Consider the following 20,663-nt stretch of genomic DNA (forward strand, 5'->3'; position numbering starts at 1 on the left):
CAGGGTGCAGTGGAGCGCCACATTGCAATAATGGAGGTTTTATACGTGGAGGAGATATTTAAATATTGCTTCTTGTCCAGAGTGACTGACCAATCAGCAGATGGCTGCGTTGTAGCTCCGCCCCCTGGAGCGTGCCGCTGGGCTAACTACCTCAGTGGAGGGGGGCCGGAACTGTCAGCACTTTTGCCAGAGGGGAAACACCAAATCCTGCCCCACCCCCCACCCCCCGAACCCCGCTCTCACCCCGCCCCACCACATATGTTTTAATAATTCATGTTCCAGGGTTCAGGGGTTCGGCAGAGTGAAACCCGGTTTGGTCTCTTGTCTTCAGGCAGACGCCATCTACGACATGATCGGGTTCCCAGAATTCATCCTGGATTCCAAAGAGCTGGACGACGTGTACGACGGAGTGAGTGAGGCGGTTCTGATCTGGTCTGGGTGTGTGTGTGTGTGTGTGTGTGTGTGTGTGTGTGTGTGTGTGTGTGTGTGTGTGTGTGTGTGTGTGTGTGTGTGTGTGTGTGTGTGTGTGTGTGTGTGTGTGTGTGTGTGTGTGTGTGTGTGTGTGTGTGAGAGAGAGAGAGAGAGAGTGCTCCCCCTGCTGGTCCTTCTTCTCACTACTCCTCCTTGTTGCAGTACGACGTTTCAGACGACAGTTTCTTCCAGAACATGTTGAACTTCTACAACTTCTCAGCCCGAGTGATGGCGGACCAGCTGAGGAAGACCCCCAACAAAGACCAGTAACACACACACACACACACACACACACACACACACACACACACACAAGAAAGACCAGTAACACTATTGGATGTTTTTATATCACACATTAACTCCCTCCTGTCCCCCCCCTCCCCACCCCCACCCCCACCCACAGGTGGAGCATGACTCCTCCCACAGTAAACGCCTACTACATTCCCACTAAGAACGGGATCGTGGTTCCAGCCGGGATTCTGCAGGCGCCGTTCTACTCTCACGACCACCCAAAGTCTGTATAGACCTCTTGTCTCTCTCTCTCCCCCTCTCTCTGTCTACCTCTCTCTCTCTCTATGTCTACCTCTCTCTCTATCTCTCTCTCTCTGTCTACCTCTCTCTCTATCTCTGTCTACCTCTCTCTCTCTCTCTCTCTCTCCCTCCCTCTCTGTCTACCTCTCTCTCTCTGTCTACCTCTCTCTCTCTCTCTCTCTCCCTCCCTCTCTGTCTACCTCTCTCTCTCTGTCTACCTCTCTCTCTCTCTCTCTCTCCCTCCCTCTCTGTCTACCTCTCTCTCTCTGTCTACCTCTCCCTCTCTGTCTACCTCTCTCTCTCTCTCTCTACCTCTCTCTCTCTCTACCTCTCTCTCTATCTCTCTCTCTCACCCACCCTGGTCTGGTTTCTGTTTTCAGGGCGTTGAACTTCGGGGGGATTGGAGTGGTGATGGGTCACGAGCTGACACACGCCTTTGATGATCAAGGTCAGTCTGCAGACATCAGAGACATTCCACCTTAAAAAATCTGCTATATGCTCTGGTTCTCCTTCGAGAACGTTCCACCTTAAAACATCTCCAACTTGCTCAGGTTCCTCTATCAGGAACGTTCCACCGTAAAACATCTCCAACATGCTCAGGTTCTTCTCTCAGGAATATTCCACCTTAAAAAATCTGCAAAATGCTCTGGTTTTCCTTCAGGGACATTCCACCTTAAAACATCTGCAACTTGCTAAGGTTCTCCATGAGGAACGTTCCACCTTTTTTTTTTTTTTTTTCCTAAACCTAATTTTTTTAATTGAATTTTTTCAGTTGTCACAGTTCCAGTTTCAGGGCAAAGAGACACACAATCTGTCCAGCTTTCATCAACCAATGTCTCCATTGTCCGGTGGAGGTGGTGTCTTCTTCTGTCCTCCTGAAATCAGTCCATTTGTCCCACTTTTCTTTGAATTGGGACTCCTGTAATCTTAGTTTGTGCGTGAGTCTCTCCATTACAAATAGTTCCTCAGCAGCACGGTTCCACTGCTCCCGGGTCGGCGGTTACTGCTCCCGGGTCGGCGGTTCCACTGCTCCCGGGTCGGCGGTTCCACTGCTCCCGGGTCGGCGGTTCCACTGCTCCCGGGTCGGTGGTTCCACGGTTCCACTGCTCCCGGGTCGGCGGTTCTACTGCTCCCGGGTCGGCGGTTCTACTTTGCTCCACCTTCTGCTCATCTCTTCTGGTTTGCTGCTCCTAATATCTTCAACAGATGTTCGTCTTTTATTTGGATCCCATCATGCCTTACGGTTCCCAAATACAACATCTGGCACGTTTTGGGAACTGATATCCTAATACTTTTTGCAAATTGCCATATTTGTTCCCAATACACTTGTAATTTGTGACAGAACCAATATGTATGGATATTAATCTATGCAGCAGCGTGTCCACACAGTGTCCAACATGGCTGTTGAGCTGCCACCACTTTGTCCTGGTTCTGGACTGATGAACAATCTGAACTGGGTCCAAACCCTGGAGCTGCACTGCGATGGACACATGACAGAGCGTTCCTCCTCTGCTCTTCCTTCATTCAGCTCTCTTACCTCTTTGTCTTTCACATATAGAGGAGTCGTCCCGGTTCCACATCAGACTTTCATATAAAGCTGAGAACGCTCTACACTTTGTCCCTCATAAGCTTTCTGAAATGTCCCCTCTATTCCATTGTCTTTGCCAATCCTAATCCCGCCTTCTTTAGTTGTAGATATCGATAGCGTTCATTTTCCTTTGGTCCAAATTTGTCCTTTCGTCTCTCAAACCTGTGCAGCTGACCCCGTTCCCTCATCGTGCACGTTGCTGGGATTGCTTTGGTTGCTTTGGTTGCCCGTTGCTTAAGTCCTCATCAGTCCTCGCTGGTTTAATCCAGGAGTCAAATGCAAACCAACTCAGCGTCTTTATCTCCTCCTCCAATCGAGACTTTTCCTCCATCAGATCTCGACTGTAGCTTCACTTCCTATGTCCCGTCCGTTACCCAGTTGTCCCAGCAGTCCTTTGTGTCCTATCAAGGTCCGTCCCTCTCTGTCCATAGTGTCCACTTCTATATCTTTCCATCTTGTAACAAAGCGTCGCTGCACCGACACACCAGAGGTCAGACTTGTGCTGCACAGAGACGTCCTGTGTCTTCAGGGAGCTGCAGAGGAATCCCAGGTTCCTTCTGTCCCCGTATGAACCTTGATGTCCACTGAACCCAATTCTGTGGGATTATCACCGGCAAAGATTGAAATAGATACAGAAGTCTTGGTGAAATGTTAATCTTGATTATCTCTATTCTTGAGCTGAAATCCAAACAACAACGTAGCTTAGCATCACTGGAGGGACTGGTATGAATGAATCATGATCTCTGGACGCGCTGAGTCAGCGTGAAATCAGTGCTATATAAATCCAAGCCGTTATTATTCTTATTAGTACAGAGCCGAGCGTACATCCAGAGCAGGTCCCTCCTGATATCATGGCTCACTTTTATGTAATCTGCTTCATGTAGCTTGTCTGTTCTGTTGGTCATGTTGACGCCCAGGTACGTTATTATTTTAGCATCTCATTCCAGCTGGTATCCGTCCTTTACTTCTTTAGAGTTTTTTTACATGAATTCTGGATCCTGAATATCCACCAGAACATTCCAACAGTCTCATTGCTTCCAGAAGACTTTGGTCAGGATGCTTTAAGAACAACAATCTATCGTCAGCAAACAATCCTATTTTCTGCTCTTGCCCTCTCACGCCCCCTGCTGGACCATCTGGGACTAGAGAGTCAGAGAGAGACTCCCTCCTGTCTGTCCCCGTCTCTAATCTGAATGGTTTTGTCAGGCTGTCTTTTCTTTTGACCCTTGCTTTGGCCTCCTGGGATAGTGATTTAGTACAATTGACTGATTGCTCATTAAATCCAAACTCCCCAGTCCCGTAGATAAAAACTCCCACCTCCTCCATCAAAAGCCTTTTGGGCATCAGAATTGTCTTTTCCCCTTTTCTTTGGACATAATCCACAATGAAGAAAAGAAGAAATGGCATTCCATACGCTCCAATACTTCAGATGAAAACACCGTCTGTTCTGTCCACTCCACCTTTGGTCAGGTGGAGGTGCAGGTTTACATTCAAACACTAGATGGAGCTCCAACATGTGTTGGGTCTCAGCTCCTCCAGCTCCTCCAGCTCCTCCAGCTCCTCCACCTGCTCCGACCCTGATTGACAAGCTGTCCCCCCTGCGTGTTGAGACACTCAGACGACTCAGGGACGTTGTTGGGGAGTGGCTTCAGATTGACTGGATTATTATCTTTATTTTAAAGTTAATCTCTGAAGATCACGTGTTGGAATATCTGTCATGTTAAAGGACCCGGCTGATTCCATGTTTAGATGTCATTAGACCCAAATGTAAGTTAGATTAGTTAGAGATGACTTAGTCAAGATATATTAGTTACTATTTGATCTAATTGATATATATTGTGATTTCATCGTGTAATTTATGTTAAAACAATGAAGAATAAAATCACTAAAGTGTTAAGAGGGATGAATATTGGTTCAGAGTTTGAGAAATAAGTTTACTGGTAAAATACATTGTGACAAAGTTAGACTTTGATTTAAACGGTTAAAATATGGAGATCAAAGTACATGATTTCATTCTACAAATAGAAATACTTCAACATTTTAGGTTGAAAACATTAAATATCAAACAGCAGAAAATTAATAAATTATTTAAAAGAGTAAATAGGTCAGCTTGTTCGTTCTTTTAAAAACATTTGGATAGAATTCATTTCTTCTTTCTCTCTTTCATCTTTGTGTTTAAGGTTTTCAACCGACAACAAAACAAACTGAACTTTTAAAAGCTGACTTGGCCTCACGTCTGACTTGTTCTCCGCCCATGTCCTTTCAAGCATTGGAGAAAATGTCTCTTCAATGAGCAGCCGTCTTCTGGTGTCATCTTGTTTGTCTTTCTTTGATAAACCACTCTGGTCCTCATCTGTCCCTTCCTGTCCAGTGTCTCTAACCTTTTGGCTGTGATGGAGGCGTCCAGCTTGTAATCCACGTGTCAGAGTGGGAGGGGTCTATGATTACTGCAGCGTTCTCTATCCTGGCCCTGCTTTGGGATTATGGAGATGATGGTGTCCTTCCATGGGGGGGGGGTCCTGCCTGACCTGAGGGTCCAATTGAATGAGTCACGTAAATACGGAGTTAACTCCCCTGGAAAGTTTTATAGAGCGACGCCCCCTGTCCGTCTGCTCCGGGGGATTCTTCTGGGATTTCTGAGGTCAACGTCTGGTCCTGTTTAGTGCCGATAGAAGACAAATCCAATCCGTCTCAGAACCCTCAGATATTCTGTCCTACAGAAACACGGCGTGACTACAGTTTACTGTAGTATTCCTCAAAAAGCTTCTGTATTTCTTCCGGTTTGTGTAGAATTGGATTTGTGACATTCAGACCCGCTCCACATGTCAATGTCCCTCCTGAGTTCAAAAGATCAAATATTGTCCCAGAGAATCGGTCCCCGCTCTCTGGGCTCGAACACGTTAAACAGTGTAACCAAGTCGTTGTCCAGTGTGCCCTTGAGCAGGACGCATCTCCCCTCCTTGTCATTTATTTCTTTGATCATTTGAAACCCCAAAGAGTGAGAGATCAATATCACCACTCCTCCTATGTTCCCCTCCGGAGCAGGAACACCTCCTGCCTCTTCTCCTTTCTCTGCTCGGTCAGAACTTTATCTTCTTCTAAAGTTCTTCAAGCCGCTAACATTTAGTGACACAACCTTTATACCACCGTGTTGCATCATTTCAATCTCTTGAAATTATAAAAGAACATTCCACCTTAAAATATTTCCAACATGCTCAGGTTCTTCTATCAGGAACGTTCCACCTTAAGAGCTGGCCTCCTGCTGATCCTGTCCAGGGCCTGGTTGTTCCAGACTGGGTTATCGTTTAACCAGCCGTTAAATACATTTAACCAACCGTTAACTTGAACTGCACTGTTATCTTGTTGTTCAAACTAGGTTAACTTTAACCAGGTGTTATCTTGTTGTTCAAACTAGGTTAACTTTAACCAGGTGTTACCTTGTTGTTCAAACTGGGTTAACTTTAACCAGGAGTTATCTTGTTGTCCAAACTGGGTTAACTTTAACCAGGTGTTATCTTGTTGTTCAAACTGGGTTAACTTTAACCAGGTGTTATCTTGTTGTCCAAACTAGGTTAACTTTAACCAGGTGTTATCTTGTTGTCCAAACTGGGTTAACTTTAACCAGGTGTTATCTTGTTGTTCAAACTGGGTTAACTTTAACCAGGTGTTATCTTGTTGTTCAAACTGGGTTAACTTTAACCAGGAGTTATCTTGTTGTTCAAACTGGGTTAACTTTAACCAGGTGTTATCTTGTTGTCCAAACTGGGTTAACTTTAACCAGGTTAGTTACCTTGACGTTAAAGTTAACCTCCACTAGCTGTTTACCAGTGGTTAACTCTCACCATGGTGTTGATGATAGCAGTTGAACAAAGGAAGGACAGGGTGGAGGACTGAACTTTGATAGAGTCGATCCTGGAATGAAGAGTTGCTCCTCTATGGAGCCCCAGAGTGGACATAGAGGAATAATAATAATAATAACAGGTGGGAATGAGATACTAACTAGTAACCTCAGATTACTAACTGGACACAGAGAGTTACTCTCTCCTTCCCTCACCAATGTGGCCTCCATCCCCTCATATTTGCTGCTCTGCAGCTTTAAGAGCCTCGTTTCCACGGAGAACATTAGATCCTGGTGTTTTCTAACTAAACCTGTGAAGTCCAGACGAGTTAAACTCTCCTTGGTCCAGAAAGAGAAGATCTCATTCTCATGTCTCCTCTTTAGCAGGAAGAAAGGATCTCCAGCCGTTTCCATGGTAACCTAGGTAACCACTCTGATTAAAGTTCTCTTTCACATGAAGCCATTAAAAGGCTCATTTTAGCTCTAAAAACTCCAACTTTCATTTCCAGTAGTTTGTAGTTTGTTTAGTAGTTCCTGAGGAACCAGAAGTCTGGCTTCATTAGAAAGAAGTTCTGTAGAGCGTCTCATAGCGGAGCGCCCCCTGCTGCTCATGCAGACCTCTCCCTTCGTCAATCCAGAGATGAAATGATCTGGTTCCCTCGCTTCATTCATTTGAGGGAACGACTTATTATCTGGTTCCCACGTTCTTCTTATTTTCCTCTCTGGTCACTCAGTCCACGTTCTAGATGGTTCTCTCCAGATGGTTCTCTCTGGATGGTTCTCTCTGGATGGTTCTCTCTAGATAGTTCTCTCTAGATGGTTCTCTCTAGAGGGTTCTCTCTAGAGGGTTCTCTCTGGACGGTTCTCTCTAGATGGTTCTCTCTGGACGGTTCTCTCTGGATGGTTCTCTCTAGATGGTTCTCTCTAGATAGTTCTCTCTAGATGGTTCTCTCTGGATGGTTCTCTCTGGATGGTTCTCTCTAGATAGTTCTCTCTAGATGATTCTCTCTAGATGGTTCTCTCTGGATGGTTCTCTCTAGAGGGTTCTCTCTGGTTGGTTCTCTCTAGATGGTTCTCTCTGGATGGTTCTCTCTGGATGGTTCTCTCTAGATGGTTCTCTCTAGATGGTTCTCTCTGGATGGTTCTCTCTAGATGGTTTTCTCTGGATGGTTCTCTCCAGATGGTTCTCTCTAGATGGTTCTCTCTGGATGGTTCTCTCTGGATGGTTCTCTCTAGATGGTTCTCTCTAGATGGTTCTCTCTGGATGGTTCTCTCAGGATGGTTCTCTCTAGATGGTTCTCTCTGGTCAGATTAAAGAAGAAGAGGCACCATGAAGCCTCTGATCCTCCAGCTCAGTTTTCATCTTTAACATCCTGGTAGCAGCGTAGTTTCTATGGTTTATGGTAGTTTATCATGGTTAATGGTAGTTTCTATGGTTTATGGTAGTTTATCATGGTTTCTGGTAGTTTATCCTGGTTTCTGGTAGTTTATCCTGGTTTCTGGTAGTTTCTCATGGTTTATGGTAGTTTCTCCTGGTTTATGGTAGTTTCTCATGGTTTATGGTAGTTTCTCCTGGTTTATGGTAGTTTCTCATGGTTTATGGTAGTTTCTATGGTTTATAGTAATTTCTCCTGGTTTATGGTAGTTTCTCATGGTTTATGGTAGTTTCTATGGTTTATGGTAGTTTATCATGGTTTATGGTAGTTTCTCCTGGTTTATGGTAGTTTCTCATGGTTTATAGTAGTTTCTCATGGTTTATGGTAGTTTCTCATGGTTTATGGTAGTTTAATAGAGCAGACAAAAACACTGCTCTGCCTCCACCACTATGTTTAAGACAAAACACGGAAGAACGGAGACGAAAGTGGGCGGAGCCTTGGGCGGAGCAGCGTCAGGGACGCTAACCACTGTTGTTAACCTCACAGTTAACTTTGACGGTAACAAACGGGATGACTAACCATGTTTTAAACAAGGCATAATTAACAGTCAGTTAGCTAATGGCGGGTTAAGGATTTAACCAGCGGTTAGGGCTTAACCAGTGGTTAACATAAAACAGTCAGAACAACCGGGCCCTGAAGTTTTCAGCTGCTGTGTTTGGATCTGATGTGTTGGAACATTTCGTTTGTTTGGAGCTCATCGGTTCCGCCCGCTGCCTCAGTGTCGGCCATCAGAGAGCGTTAGCGTGTCCCGTGTGGTTCTGTAGGTCGTGAATACGATAAGGAGGGGAACCTGCGGCCGTGGTGGCAGAACTCGTCGGTGGAGGCGTTCCGCCAGCGCACAGAGTGCATGGTGGACCAGTACAGCCGCTACACCGTCAACGGAGAGCACGTCAACGGGAAGCAGACGCTGGGGGAGAACATCGCTGACAACGGTGGCCTGAAGGCGGCGTACCACGTGAGTACCGCTGCCCGCCGCCGCCACCCGGCATCACCTCGCCATCGCCTCGCCGTGTCTGAGTGTATCTCCGGTCCTGCAGGCGTACAGATCATGGATCCAGAAGAACGGAGAGGAGAAGAAACTTCCTGCCGTCAACCTGACCAACGACCAGCTCTTCTTCGTGGGATTCGCACAGGTAAGACGCTTTAACTTCATGCTAACGCAAAGACGTTCGGCTTCTCGAGATCCGCGTACATTATTGAGTTGACCACCTGACCTTAAGGCGTTTCCACCTGACAGTAACGCGTTCAGACTTGAGGTTAACGTGACGTTAACGTGTTCAGAGATGACATTAGCATGTTCAGACCTAACATTAGCGTGACATTAGCGTGGCGTTAGCGTGGCGTTAGCATGTTCAGACCTGACGTTAGTATGTTCAGCCAGACGTTAGCATGTTCAGACCAGACGTTAGCATGTTCAGCCAGACGTTAGCATGTTCAGCCAGACGTTAGCATGTTCAGACCAGACGTTAGCATGTTCAGCCAGACGTTAGCATGTTCAGACCAGACGTTAGCATGTTCAGCCAGACGTTAGCATGTTCAGCCAGACGTTAGCATGTTCAGCCAGACGTTAGCATGTTCAGACCAGACGTTAGCATGTTCAGCCAGACGTTAGCATGTTCAGACCAGACGTTAGCATGTTCAGCCAGACGTTAGCATGTTCAGCCAGACGTTAGCATGTTCAGCCAGACGTTAGCATGTTCAGACCTGACGTTAGCATGTTCAGCCAGACGTTAGCATGTTCAGCCAGACGTTAGCATGTTCAGCCAGACGTTAGCATGTTCAGACCAGACGTTAGCATGTTCAGCCAGACGTTAGCATGTTCAGCCAGACGTTAGCATGTTCAGACCAGACGTTAGCATGTTCAGACCAGACGTTAGCATGTTCAGCCAGACGTTAGCATGTTCAGACCAGACGTTAGCATGTTCAGACCAGACGTTAGCATGTTCAGACCAGACGTTAGCATGTTCAGCCAGACGTTAGCATGTTCAGACCAGACGTTAGCATGTTCAGCCAGACGTTAGCATGTTCAGACCAGACGTTAGCATGTTCAGCCAGACGTTAGCATGTTCAGCCAGACGTTAGCATGTTCAGACCAGACGTTAGCATGTTCAGACCAGACGTTAGCATGTTCAGCCAGACGTTAGCATGTTCAGCCAGACGTTAGCATGTTCATTGCGCTGACGGTGCGGTGGATTGTTGACGTTGTGGTGTTCTCCAGGTGTGGTGCTCCGTTCGGACACCAGAGAGCGCTCACGAGGGTCTGGTGACCGACCCGCACAGCCCGCCGCGCTACCGTGTCATCGGCACACTCGCCAACTCGCCAGACTTCAGCCGCCACTTCAGCTGCCCTGAGGGGACGCCCATGAACACCGGGAGGCGCTGCGAGGTCTGGTAGACCCGCTGACGAGGACCGGGGGCGGGGCCAAGGCCGGGGGCGGGGCCAAGGCCGGGGGGGGGGATAGTTAGGCTAATGAAGCTGGTTAGTGTCTTAATTAGCATCTTCACTTAATCTGTTCAATAGTGATGATGGGACTCGTCGTCATGGAGACGGTGAAGACTGAGGATGATGAAGGTGATGAAGCCAAACGGGACGCTGTCGTAGATTTCTGCTTTATTACGATCATTAATATTATTGTGTGTGTGTGTGTGTGTGTGTGTGTGTGTGTGTGTGTGTGTGTGTGTGTGTGTGTGTGTTGCCGTCTTTCTCTGATGACATCACTGTGATGACCTCGTACTGAGTTGAAATGCTCGCTGCACTCTGATTGGCCGGAAGGATTTTGGCCTTCGACACGCTGAATTCAGTCGCTTCAACTAAAAGTTTCTGTTTTGTTTTTTACAAACATTTAATCGTCGTTTCACATCAAAGAGAAATTTACCATTTGTGTTTTAAAAAAGTGAATTGAATGAACCTGGGAACAAATTATTGATCAAATTCAGTTTATTGAGAAATGTAAAGTGAAATTCTCTGAAATAGAAGTACTTTACTTTGTTTTTACATTTCCTGTTAAAAGTTAACGTTCTGTACTTTATTAATAACAAAGAAAAGCTCAGTTCGGCTCTAAAATCCAAATGAATTCCATGTCCTCTCGTGTTCGCCAGCTCAGCGTATTCCAGTGTGAGGCATTCAAGGAACCAAGATGACTGTGGGGATATCGGAGACTCTTGGAAAGGCGCATGAGGCGTTTACAGGCTGGGAAAACTGTAGGATTTTGAAGAACTAAAACAGGCGCGAGGCATTCAGGACCTAAACTGCTTGTGGGGATTTCAGGGACGTTCAGGAAGCTAAACGAGCGTGAGAAAGACACAGCGTCTGATTTTCCGTCTCAATCGTCACGATTCCATCAGTCCACCAGTCCTCCACCCGATTCAGCAACGTCACTCCGTTACCCACAATTCCTCTGTCCCTGTCCCGCTCCACTCTGACTGCACGTGGTGCTCATCTTCATCATCTTCATCACCTAAACACAACGTGTGTGTGTGTGTGTGTGTGTGTGTGTGTGTGTGTGTGTGTGTGTGTGTGTGTGTGTGTGTGTGTGTGTGTGTGTGTGTCTGTGTGTCTGTGTGTCTCTGTGTCTCTGTGTGTGTGTGTGTGTGTGTGTGTGTGTGTGTGTGTGTGTGTGTGTGTGTGTGTGTGTGTGTGTGTGTGTGTGTGTGTGTGTGTGTCCAGCCCCGTGCAGCTTCTGTTTGTTCCTACTTGTTCAGCAGAAGAAGAAGCTGCTTCCTGCCAAAGATTGTGTGTGTTTGTGTGTGTGTGTGTGTGTGTGTGTGGGGGGGGGGGGGGGGGGGGGGGTGTCTTGTGCCAACTTTAAGGAACCTTGAAACGCTTCGTCCATCCCGAATCATGTCTGTTGTCCACATGAAGTCACTGTCGTCCTCGTCCATTGTTGGGACAAGCATCATTAACAGGGCGTTTGGTTTGTCCCAGTTTCTTGAGGGGTTCTTGAATGCATCATCTACACACTGGACCTTCAGAACTTGTTCGTGTATTACTGTACACGTGTTTCACTCCTTGTGGGGACTGAAGTTGATGTAAGGACACGTTGAAGAACTGTTCCAGTTAGATGTCCTTGAATGCATCGTCTTCATGTAAACGCGTTGGTAACTGTTCAGTGTGTAAATCTGTGGACTGTAATCAGGATGTCTGGGGGGGGGGGGGGGGGCTCTGTTCTCTGGAAAGTTTCTTTTGAAGGTCTTTGAATGCATCACGTTATAATGTAAGGACTCGTGAAGACAGACGGATGTGGATGTTTAGTTCAGGGACTCCACTAAAGGAGAATGTGTGACTGTTTCTGTCTGTACATTCAGCTGAAGTGTCTTTGAACGCATCATCTTCATGTGAAAGCTCTTAAATACATAAAGACAAATGTCAGAGTTTCTGTTGTGTGCTTGTTCTCTGTTCACCTCGTTAAGACAAACGTCACAGCACTGAGGGTCAGTGAACGCACCACTGAGGGTCAGTGAACGCACCACTGAGGGTCAGTGAACGCACCACTGAGGTTTCACGGCACTGAGGGTCAGTGAACGCACCATCGCCAAGTTTCACAGCACTGAGTCAGTGAACGCACCACTGAGGTTTCACGGCACTGAGTCAGTGAACGCACCACCGCCATCACAGCACTGAGTCAGTGAACGCACCACCCCCAAGTCTCACGGCACTGAGTCAGTGAACGCACCACTGAGGTTTCACAGCACTGAGTCAGTGAACGCACCACCGCCAAGTCTCACGGAGGCCAATACCGACTTCCTGTTCCTCCGTTTGGTTTCTGGATCAAATCATCAAAATTCCCCGCCGAGGCTCCGTTTCCACGTTTCAGGTGAAAACTCGTCCTTTTCATGTTTTCGTTTCAGAAAAATTCCACAATTACACGTCAGTTTCCACGGCAACGACAGAAACACTGAACCGATGCAGTTTTCCCGTTGAGCCACTAGTTGGTGCTGGATGTGATCCAGTCGCCCCATTGGAGGAGGCATCTTGGTCCGGTAGCACCAGAGTCAGAACACACACACTCGTACCTCAGAACTCACCAGAACCCACCAGAACCCAGCAGAACTGAGCACCTCTCCCAGTGATCGGTGGTCAGTGACGTTCCTTCATGTTTCAGTCCCTTTGATTATTGTGATTTAAGTTTCTGTTTTTAATCAGAAGTTTTATTGATTTTATCGTTTGGTGATGAAATAAAATCTTTCTTCTCTAAGCTGCTGGACAAAATGATCAATATTCAGCTTTTATTGATCCGTGTAGTTTACCAGCAGTGGTTTTATTTCCCATTGACCCTGAAGGCATCATACTCAAACCTCATCAATCAATCAATCAATCAATGAGCAGCAGGTGAGGCAGGGAGGGAGAGAACAGTGCCCGGACAGCAGGGACCCTGACCCTGATCCTGATCCTGACCCTGACCCTGATCCTGATCCTGACCCTGATCCTGACCCTGACCCTGACCCTTGACCCTGACACTAGACCCTGGACCCTGGAACTGGGCTCCAACAACGGTTCTTGTTGAAAACCGGTTCTTGTTGTGTAACAGTTCTTGTTGAGAAATGGTTCTTGTTAATTAACGGATCTTTTTTAGTGACGGTTCTTTTTGAAAACTGGATCTTTTTGACAACCAGTTCATGTTGAGTACTGGTTCTTGTTGAGAAATGGTTCATATTTAGTAATGGTTCTTGTTGAGAACCGGTTCTTGTTGAGTATCTGTTCATGTTGAGTACCAGTTCTCGTTAAGAACTTGATCTTTTTGATTCACAGTTCATGTTGAGCAATAGTTCTTGTTGAGAACTGGTTCTTGTTTGTTAGCCTTTCTTCTTGATAACGGTTCTTGTTGAGAACTTGTTCTTGTTTAGAACTAGTTCTTCTTGAGTCATGGGTCTTGTTGAGAAATGGTTCATGTTGAGAACCGGTTCTTGTTGGGAACCGATTCTAATTGAGAACCGGTTCTTGTTGAGTAACAGTTCTTGTTTAGAAATGGTTCTTGTTGGTCAACCTTTCTTGTTGATTCACGGTTCTTGTTGAGAAATGGTTCTTGTTGGGTAAGCTTTCTTGTTGAGTAACGGTTCTTGTTGAGAAATGGTTCTTGTTGAGTAACGGTTCATGTTGAGTACCGGTTCTTGTTGAGAACTTGATCTTTTTGATTCACAGTTCATGTTGATCAATGGTTCTTGTTGAGAACCGGTTCTTGTTTGTTAACCTTTCTTGTTGATTAACGGTTCTTCTTGAATATCAGTTCTTGTTGAGAACTGGTTCTTGTTGAGAACTGGTTCTTGTTTAGAACTAGTTCTTCTTGAGTAATGGGTCTTGTTAAGAAATATTTCATGTTGAGAACTAGTTCTTGTTGAGAACCGATTCTAATTGAGAACAGGTTCTAGTTGAGTAATGGGTCTTGTTGAGAATCGGTTCTTGTTGAGAAATGGTTCTTGTTGAGTAACGGTTCTTGTTGAGGACTGGTTCTTGTTGACTAATGGGTCTTGTTGAGTAATGGTTCTTGTTGAGAAACGGTTATTGTTGAGGAACAGTTCATGTTGAGAACCAGTTCTTGTTTGTTAACCTTTCTTGTTGGTTAACGGTTCTTGTTGAGTAATGGTTCTTGTTGAGAACCGGTTCTTGTTGAGAACTGGTTCTTGTTGAGAAATTGATCTTTTTGATTCACAGTTCATGCTAATCAATGGTTCTTGTTGAGAACCGGTTCTTGTTTGTTAACCTTTCCTGTTGGTTAACGGTTCTTGTTGAGTAATGGTTCTTGTTGAGAACCGGTTCTTGTTGAGAACTGGTTCTTGTTGAGAAATTGATCTTTTTGATTCACAGTTCATGCTAATCAATGGTTCTTGTTGAGAACCGGTTCTAGTTGAGTATCTGTTCATGTTGAGTACCGGTTCTTGTTGAGAACTTGATCTTTTTGATTCACAGTTCATGTTGAGCAATGGTGCTTGTTGAGAACCGGTTCTTGTTTGTTAACCTTTCTTCTTGATAACGGTTCTTGTTGTGAACTTGTTCTTGTTTAGAACTAGTTCTTCTTGAGAAATGGTTCATGTTGAGAACTGGTTCTTGTTGAGAACCGATTCTAATTGAGAACCGGTTCTTGTTGATTAACTACTCTTGTTGAGAAATGGTTCTTGTTGAGTAACGGTTCTTGTTGAGTAACGGTTCTTGTTGAGGAACGGTTCTTGTTGAGTATCTGTTCATGTTGAGTCCCGGTTCTTGTTGAGAACTTGATCTTTTTGATTCACAGTTCATGTTGATCAATGGTTCTTGTTGGGAACCGGTTCTTGTTTGTTAACCTTTCTTGTTGATTAACGGTTCTTCTTGAATATCGGTTCTTGTTGAGAACTGGTTCTTGTTTAGAACTAGTTCTTCTTGAGTCATGGGTCTTGTTGAGAAATGGTTCTTGTTGAGTAACGGTTCTTGTTCAGTAATGGTTCTTGTTGAGAAACAGTTATTGTTAAGGAACGGTTCATGTTGAGAACCAGTTCTTGTTGTGAACCGATTCTAATTGAGAACCGGTTCTTGTTGAGTAACGGTTCTTGTTGATTAACGGTTCTTTTCGACTAATGGTTCTTGTTAAGAACCGTTTTTTGTTTATTAACAGTTCATGTTTAGTAATGGTTCTTGTTGAGAACCGGTTCTAGTTGAGGAATGGTTCTTGTTGAGTATCTGTTCATGTTGAGTACCGGTTCTTGTTGAGAACTTGATCTTTTGGATTCACAGTTCATGTTTGTGACGGAGCGCTCTTGAACGCACCGTCATGCCCGGAGCGGTGCGCCTTTCCTCTCTCCCCGGTGCGGGGAGCGCGCGCACAGCGCTGTCAATGTTGTGGTAAAGATCAACTCCAGAAACCGTTTCCCGGGTCCCTGGACAGGCTTCCCTGCTGTAGGCAGACGAGGGTGCACACTCTGCCTACACGTCTCTCTCACACACACACACACACACACACACACACACACACACACACACACACACACACACACACACACACACACACACACACACACACACACACACACACACACACACACACACACACACACACGCTTACCTGCGGCTGGAACTGTCAAACCGAGGTACTTCCGGGTTCTCGGTTAAGAGCGCCTAGTGGCGCGCAAAAGAAACGGGGTTATACCATTATAGTGCGTATAATTGGTATACCCTCTGGTAACGGGCTTAAACCGGCCTGGAGAAACCCGGGATACAAAGGGCTTTCCCTCTGTACCATTATGTGAATGTTTATAATTACTTGCAGAACGTTTGTTTTTCATTTACTTAAATTGTGTAAAAAAAACCCTGTAATAGAGAGTTGGTTTGCCCGAGGGAGGGGCTTAAGGCCTCTTCATCCTCCATAAGAACAAGACGAAAGTTCGGCAGTGCGGGCTCCTGTCGAACAAAATGACGTCATTTCCTTCGGCCAGCTCCTTCTGGCCGAACAAATTAGTTTGGGCTGTTCCAACCGTCCTGGATGAACTATGTAGGAGCCGCTCTGCCGAATCTTCTGCTCTGCCGTGTGCTGCTCATGCGTGTTCTAGTTCGCTCATGACTATCGATAATATTTTAATCATATTTAGCTTGTAACAGCGCTACTGTACGAGCGCCGCAGCTCGTTAAAATGTCGGAGTGTAGGCTGACGTGATGCACCTGAACGCATCACGAACAGCTGTCAGCTCCTGGAGTTAGAACTGGACTAACATGGCGCTCGGACAGAAACTTTTTTATTACTGAAAAGGTTCAGAGAAATGTGTTTCTGAAAGCTCTGGAGGCCAGAAATAAACTGTGCTGTTGAAAAGTTTAAACGCCGCTTCACAGACTTGTGCCTGCTGTGAGGGGGCGTGGCCTGCTGTGAGGGGGCGTGGCCTGCGAGTTCGGCAGCTTCTTATCGGAGTATGAACAGTCCTGCCGAAAAAGCTTTTTTTTTCTGCTGCTGGCTGACGTCACTGCCGAATGTTCTTCTTGTTCTTATGGGTTCAAAAGGGAGGATGCAGGCGCCTTTATAGTATAAAGTAGAGCTCTGCTCACTTAAACGGGGCTGTCGCTGAGCCTAGGAGGATGGTGGGTTGTAGAGCGGTGAATAAGAAAGTTAATGTCCTCTACAGAATTGTTTGTTTGTTGTGTTTGTTTGTTTTGTTCTAGTTTAAATCCTGCACTGTAAATATGAGCACTTTGGTGTAAATAAAACTACCCCAAACTGCAGTTTGCCGACTGGCCATCATTTTTTGGATCGTGTTCTCTTTTTGAAAACTGGACCCGTGACATTTGGTGTCAGAAGTGGGATGGCCAGTCGACGAGGACACACCCGGTTCTCTGGAAAACGATCCGGGCTGCGCTCGCAAAAAGAGGAAGCGGCGCAGGGTCCAGCTGTAGATGATGGAGCCTGGGACACAGAGGAAGAGGACGAAGGGGGTGCTGCTGATCCAGCTCTACAAGTACCCCCTGGACCTCCAAGTGCAGGGGAGGAGCTGGTGGCTGTTATGAGGACTTTCTTGGAGGGACAGCAGAGGCGAGAGGAAGGGGTTCTGGCTGAGCTAAGTGGACTCCGTGCTTCATTCCCAGACCAGAGGCCAGTAGCACCGAGCCCGCCATCAGCCAGGACCACGGCGTCATCCGAGGAGTCATCACTGAGCCATAGGCTGGACCTGCCTACACCACTTCCTCGGCAGCGCTACAGTTCACCCGTGGAGGCGCCAAGTGTAAGGGTGAGCAGTGGTGCAGAACTCCCTAGGCCAGAGACCAGACCCTATCGTGACCCCAAGATACCACAGTTTATGGACGGAGAAGACATTGAAAATTACCTGAGACTACCTCAACACGCGGAGGGGAGGCCCAACTGTATACCACAGTGGTCCCGGTCGTCAGCCGTCTTCACAGCCCAGACCAGCAACCAGAACCAACCCACATCGGCCTGGAGAACCCCGGCCTGCACCCAGACCTCGCAGTCCCGGTAAGGAGTTCATCTGTTTTTACTGCTAGCAGCCAGGCCACAAAGCATCGCTATGCCCCCTCAGGAAAGCTAAATTTAACGGTGCCTGTTACACACCCCGTGCCGAGGATGTTCGTGTTGTTGGGCAGCGGCAGCGTTATAAAGACATTACGATAAATGGGGACCCTGTGACGGCGTTGATTGACTCTGGTAGCTTCCTGACGCTGGTCCGAAGGGATTTAGTGCCAACGGGCATTGTGGACTATAACATACAAAAAGACATCTTGTGTGTGCATGGTGATAGCCATTCCTACCCTACGGCTGAACTGACTGTGGTGGTGGATGAACAATCCTATGTGATGACTGTGGGAGTGGTTGAAAAGTTGCCGGTCGCTGCCATTCTGGGATGGGATTTACCCGTACTGCTGGACATGCTGCTGGAAGCCGGGGACCAAGAGATGGACTGTGGTCGGGGTTTGCGGGGTCAGGTGATCACCCGTGCCCAGGCCAGAGCGAGTGTGCCATCTGTTCCAGAGCAGGAAAGGGGGCCCGATCTTGAACCCTTCTCAAAACTGGACAGTAGTTTGTTTGAGGGGGGCACAAAGGGCCAGAAGAAGTCTCGGCGTCAGCAGCGTTTTGAAAAGCATCTGCAACCCAGGGAACCAGATTGGAAGGATGGGGGGAAAAATGACTTGTGGAATGTTCCAGGGGACATTGGGGCCTTGCAGAGAGGGGATGAGACTCTAAAGCCGCTGTTTGCTAAAGTGGTTGGGGGGCTGGATATGGCAAAGGGGGACAAAGAATGCTATGATATGGACAGTGATGTTTTGTATGCAGTGGCTGAGGGGATTAAGCGCCTTGTGGTTCCGGGTTCATGTCGACCGATGGTAATGCACTTGGCCTACACCTTGCCATGGGCTGGTCACCTTGGTCGCCTCCAGAGTTTATTGGCCTTCTATGTACACGGATGTTAAAACGTATTGCCAAACCTGTCCCATCTGCCAGAAAACCTGCTATGTCCGTCTGTCAGACCGTGCCTACCTCCAACCATTGCCTGTAATCTCCACTCCATTTAGGCGTATAGCCATGGACATTGTTGGCCCACTAGTGCGAAGCAGCAGAGGGCACCAGTACATTCTGGTGGTCTGCGATTATGCAACACGTTTTCCAGAGGCTTTCCCCTTGCACACCATCACTGCCCCGGCAGTGCTACGTTGTCTTGTCCAGTTGTTTTCCAGGGTTGGCGTGCCAGACGAGATCTTAACGGACCAGGGGACCAACTTCACCTCCAGACTCCTGCAGCTCTTCCATCGACAACTGGGGATTTCTGCACTGAAGACCACCCCGTACCACCCTCAGACGGATGGCCTGGTCGAGCGGTTCAACCAAACGCTGAAAAAGATGCTGCAGAAGTTCGTGGCCGACACCGGGCGAGACTGGGACCAGTGGCTGCCCTTCCTCCTGTTTGCTTACCGGGAGGTCCCTCAAGCTTCCACCGGTTTCTCCCCATTCGAGTTGCTGTATGGCTGGGATGTCCAGGGGCCATTGGACCTGCTGTTAAAGACCTGGGAGGCTCCTGCAACCAGCGCCAGGGATTGCAGTGTGGTCCAGTTCATGTTGGAGATGAGGGACCGCCTGGCAAAGTACCGAGATGAGGCAGAGGTCAACCTGCTTGAGGCCCAGCAGGTCCAGAAAAAGTGGTACGACCGACAGGCCAGACACAGAGAGTTCCAGCCAGGCCAAAAGGTGCTTCTGCTCCTGCCATCCTCCAGCCATAAGCTGCTTGCGAAGTGGCAGGGGCCATACACCGTCCTCAGGAAGATGGGCCCTGTGACCTACGAGATCCACCATCCGGACAAGAAAAAGGCAAAGCAGATTTATCACGCCAACCTGTTGAAGGAGTGGAAGGAGGCTCCAGTCCAGGTTCCTGTGGCATCCCTGCTGGTGACCCAGGTGGAGAGTGAAGGGGAGGAGGAGCCGTCCCTAACCGACCTCAACCAGTCTGCTGAACCAGCTCTGAACCATCTGACAGGCGTCCAGTCCAACCAGCTGGGCCAGGTGTTCCAGCGAGTCTCCAAGCTGTTCGTGGTCAACCCGGGAAAGACTGACCTTGCCGAGCACGCCATCATCCTCAAAGACAAGGGGCCAGTACGCCGGAGGTCCTACCGTGTGCCACAACACCTGGTGGCAAAGCTCCAGGAGGAGGTAGAGGAGATGCAGCGCTTGGGGGTGATTGAGCCGTCGCAGTCCGAGTGGTGTAGCCCGGTGGTCATTGTGGCGAAGAAGGATGGCTCACTGCGCATCTGCATCGACTTCAGACAACTCAACGCAATGTCGCAGTTCGATGCCTACCCAATGCCCCGGATCGACGATCTGTTGGAGAAGATCGGTCGAGCTAGGTTCATTACCACCCTTGACCTCTGTAAGGGATACTGGCAGGTACCCCTTGAATCATCGAGTCGACCTTACACTGCTTTCCAGACACCTGCAGGTCTCTTCCAGTTCACTGTGATGCCCTTTGGCCTCCATGGAGCACCAGCCACCTTCCAGAGACTGATGGACCGTGTCCTGCGGGAGGGTGAAGACTGCAGTGCTGCCTACCTGGACGATGTGGTCATTTTCAGTGACGCCTGGGAGGAGCACCTGCATCATCTGGAGCGAGTCCTTGGCCAGATCCAACAGGCGGGCCTGACACTGAATCCTGCCAAGTGTCAGTGGGCCAAAGAGGAGGCGCTGTATCTAGGCTACCGGCTGGGACAAGGCAAGGTCAGACCACAGGTGGACAAAGTCGAGGCCATCCGCAGCTGCCCACGCCCGCGCACAAAGAAGGAGGTGAGGTCCTTCTTGGGCTTAGCCGGCTGGTACAGGAGATTCGTCCCACAGTTTGCCACCATTGC

The 20,663-nt window shown here is 47.7% G+C and overlaps 1 protein-coding gene across 1 annotated transcript in view; it reads left to right on the forward strand.

The window, feature by feature from the left end:
- The window catches only part of ece2b (endothelin converting enzyme 2b), a 34,569-nt gene extending 22,337 nt beyond the window's left edge, over nucleotides 1–12,232 (forward strand). Inside the window, exons 13-19 of the mRNA XM_080459118.1 lie at nucleotides 332–409; nucleotides 634–737; nucleotides 875–985; nucleotides 1,383–1,450; nucleotides 8,629–8,819; nucleotides 8,902–8,997; nucleotides 10,083–12,232. Of these exons, the coding sequence (XP_080315244.1) occupies nucleotides 332–409; nucleotides 634–737; nucleotides 875–985; nucleotides 1,383–1,450; nucleotides 8,629–8,819; nucleotides 8,902–8,997; nucleotides 10,083–10,259 (825 nt within the window). The 3' untranslated portion in view covers nucleotides 10,260–12,232. The remainder of the gene's footprint in view (nucleotides 1–331; nucleotides 410–633; nucleotides 738–874; nucleotides 986–1,382; nucleotides 1,451–8,628; nucleotides 8,820–8,901; nucleotides 8,998–10,082) is intronic.
- The last annotated feature ends 8,431 nt before the right edge of the window (nucleotides 12,233–20,663 follow it).

This window comes from Lipophrys pholis (assembly GCF_963383615.2).
Source record: "Lipophrys pholis genome assembly, chromosome: 3".
In the NCBI taxonomy this organism is placed as follows: Eukaryota; Metazoa; Chordata; class Actinopteri; order Blenniiformes; family Blenniidae; genus Lipophrys; species Lipophrys pholis.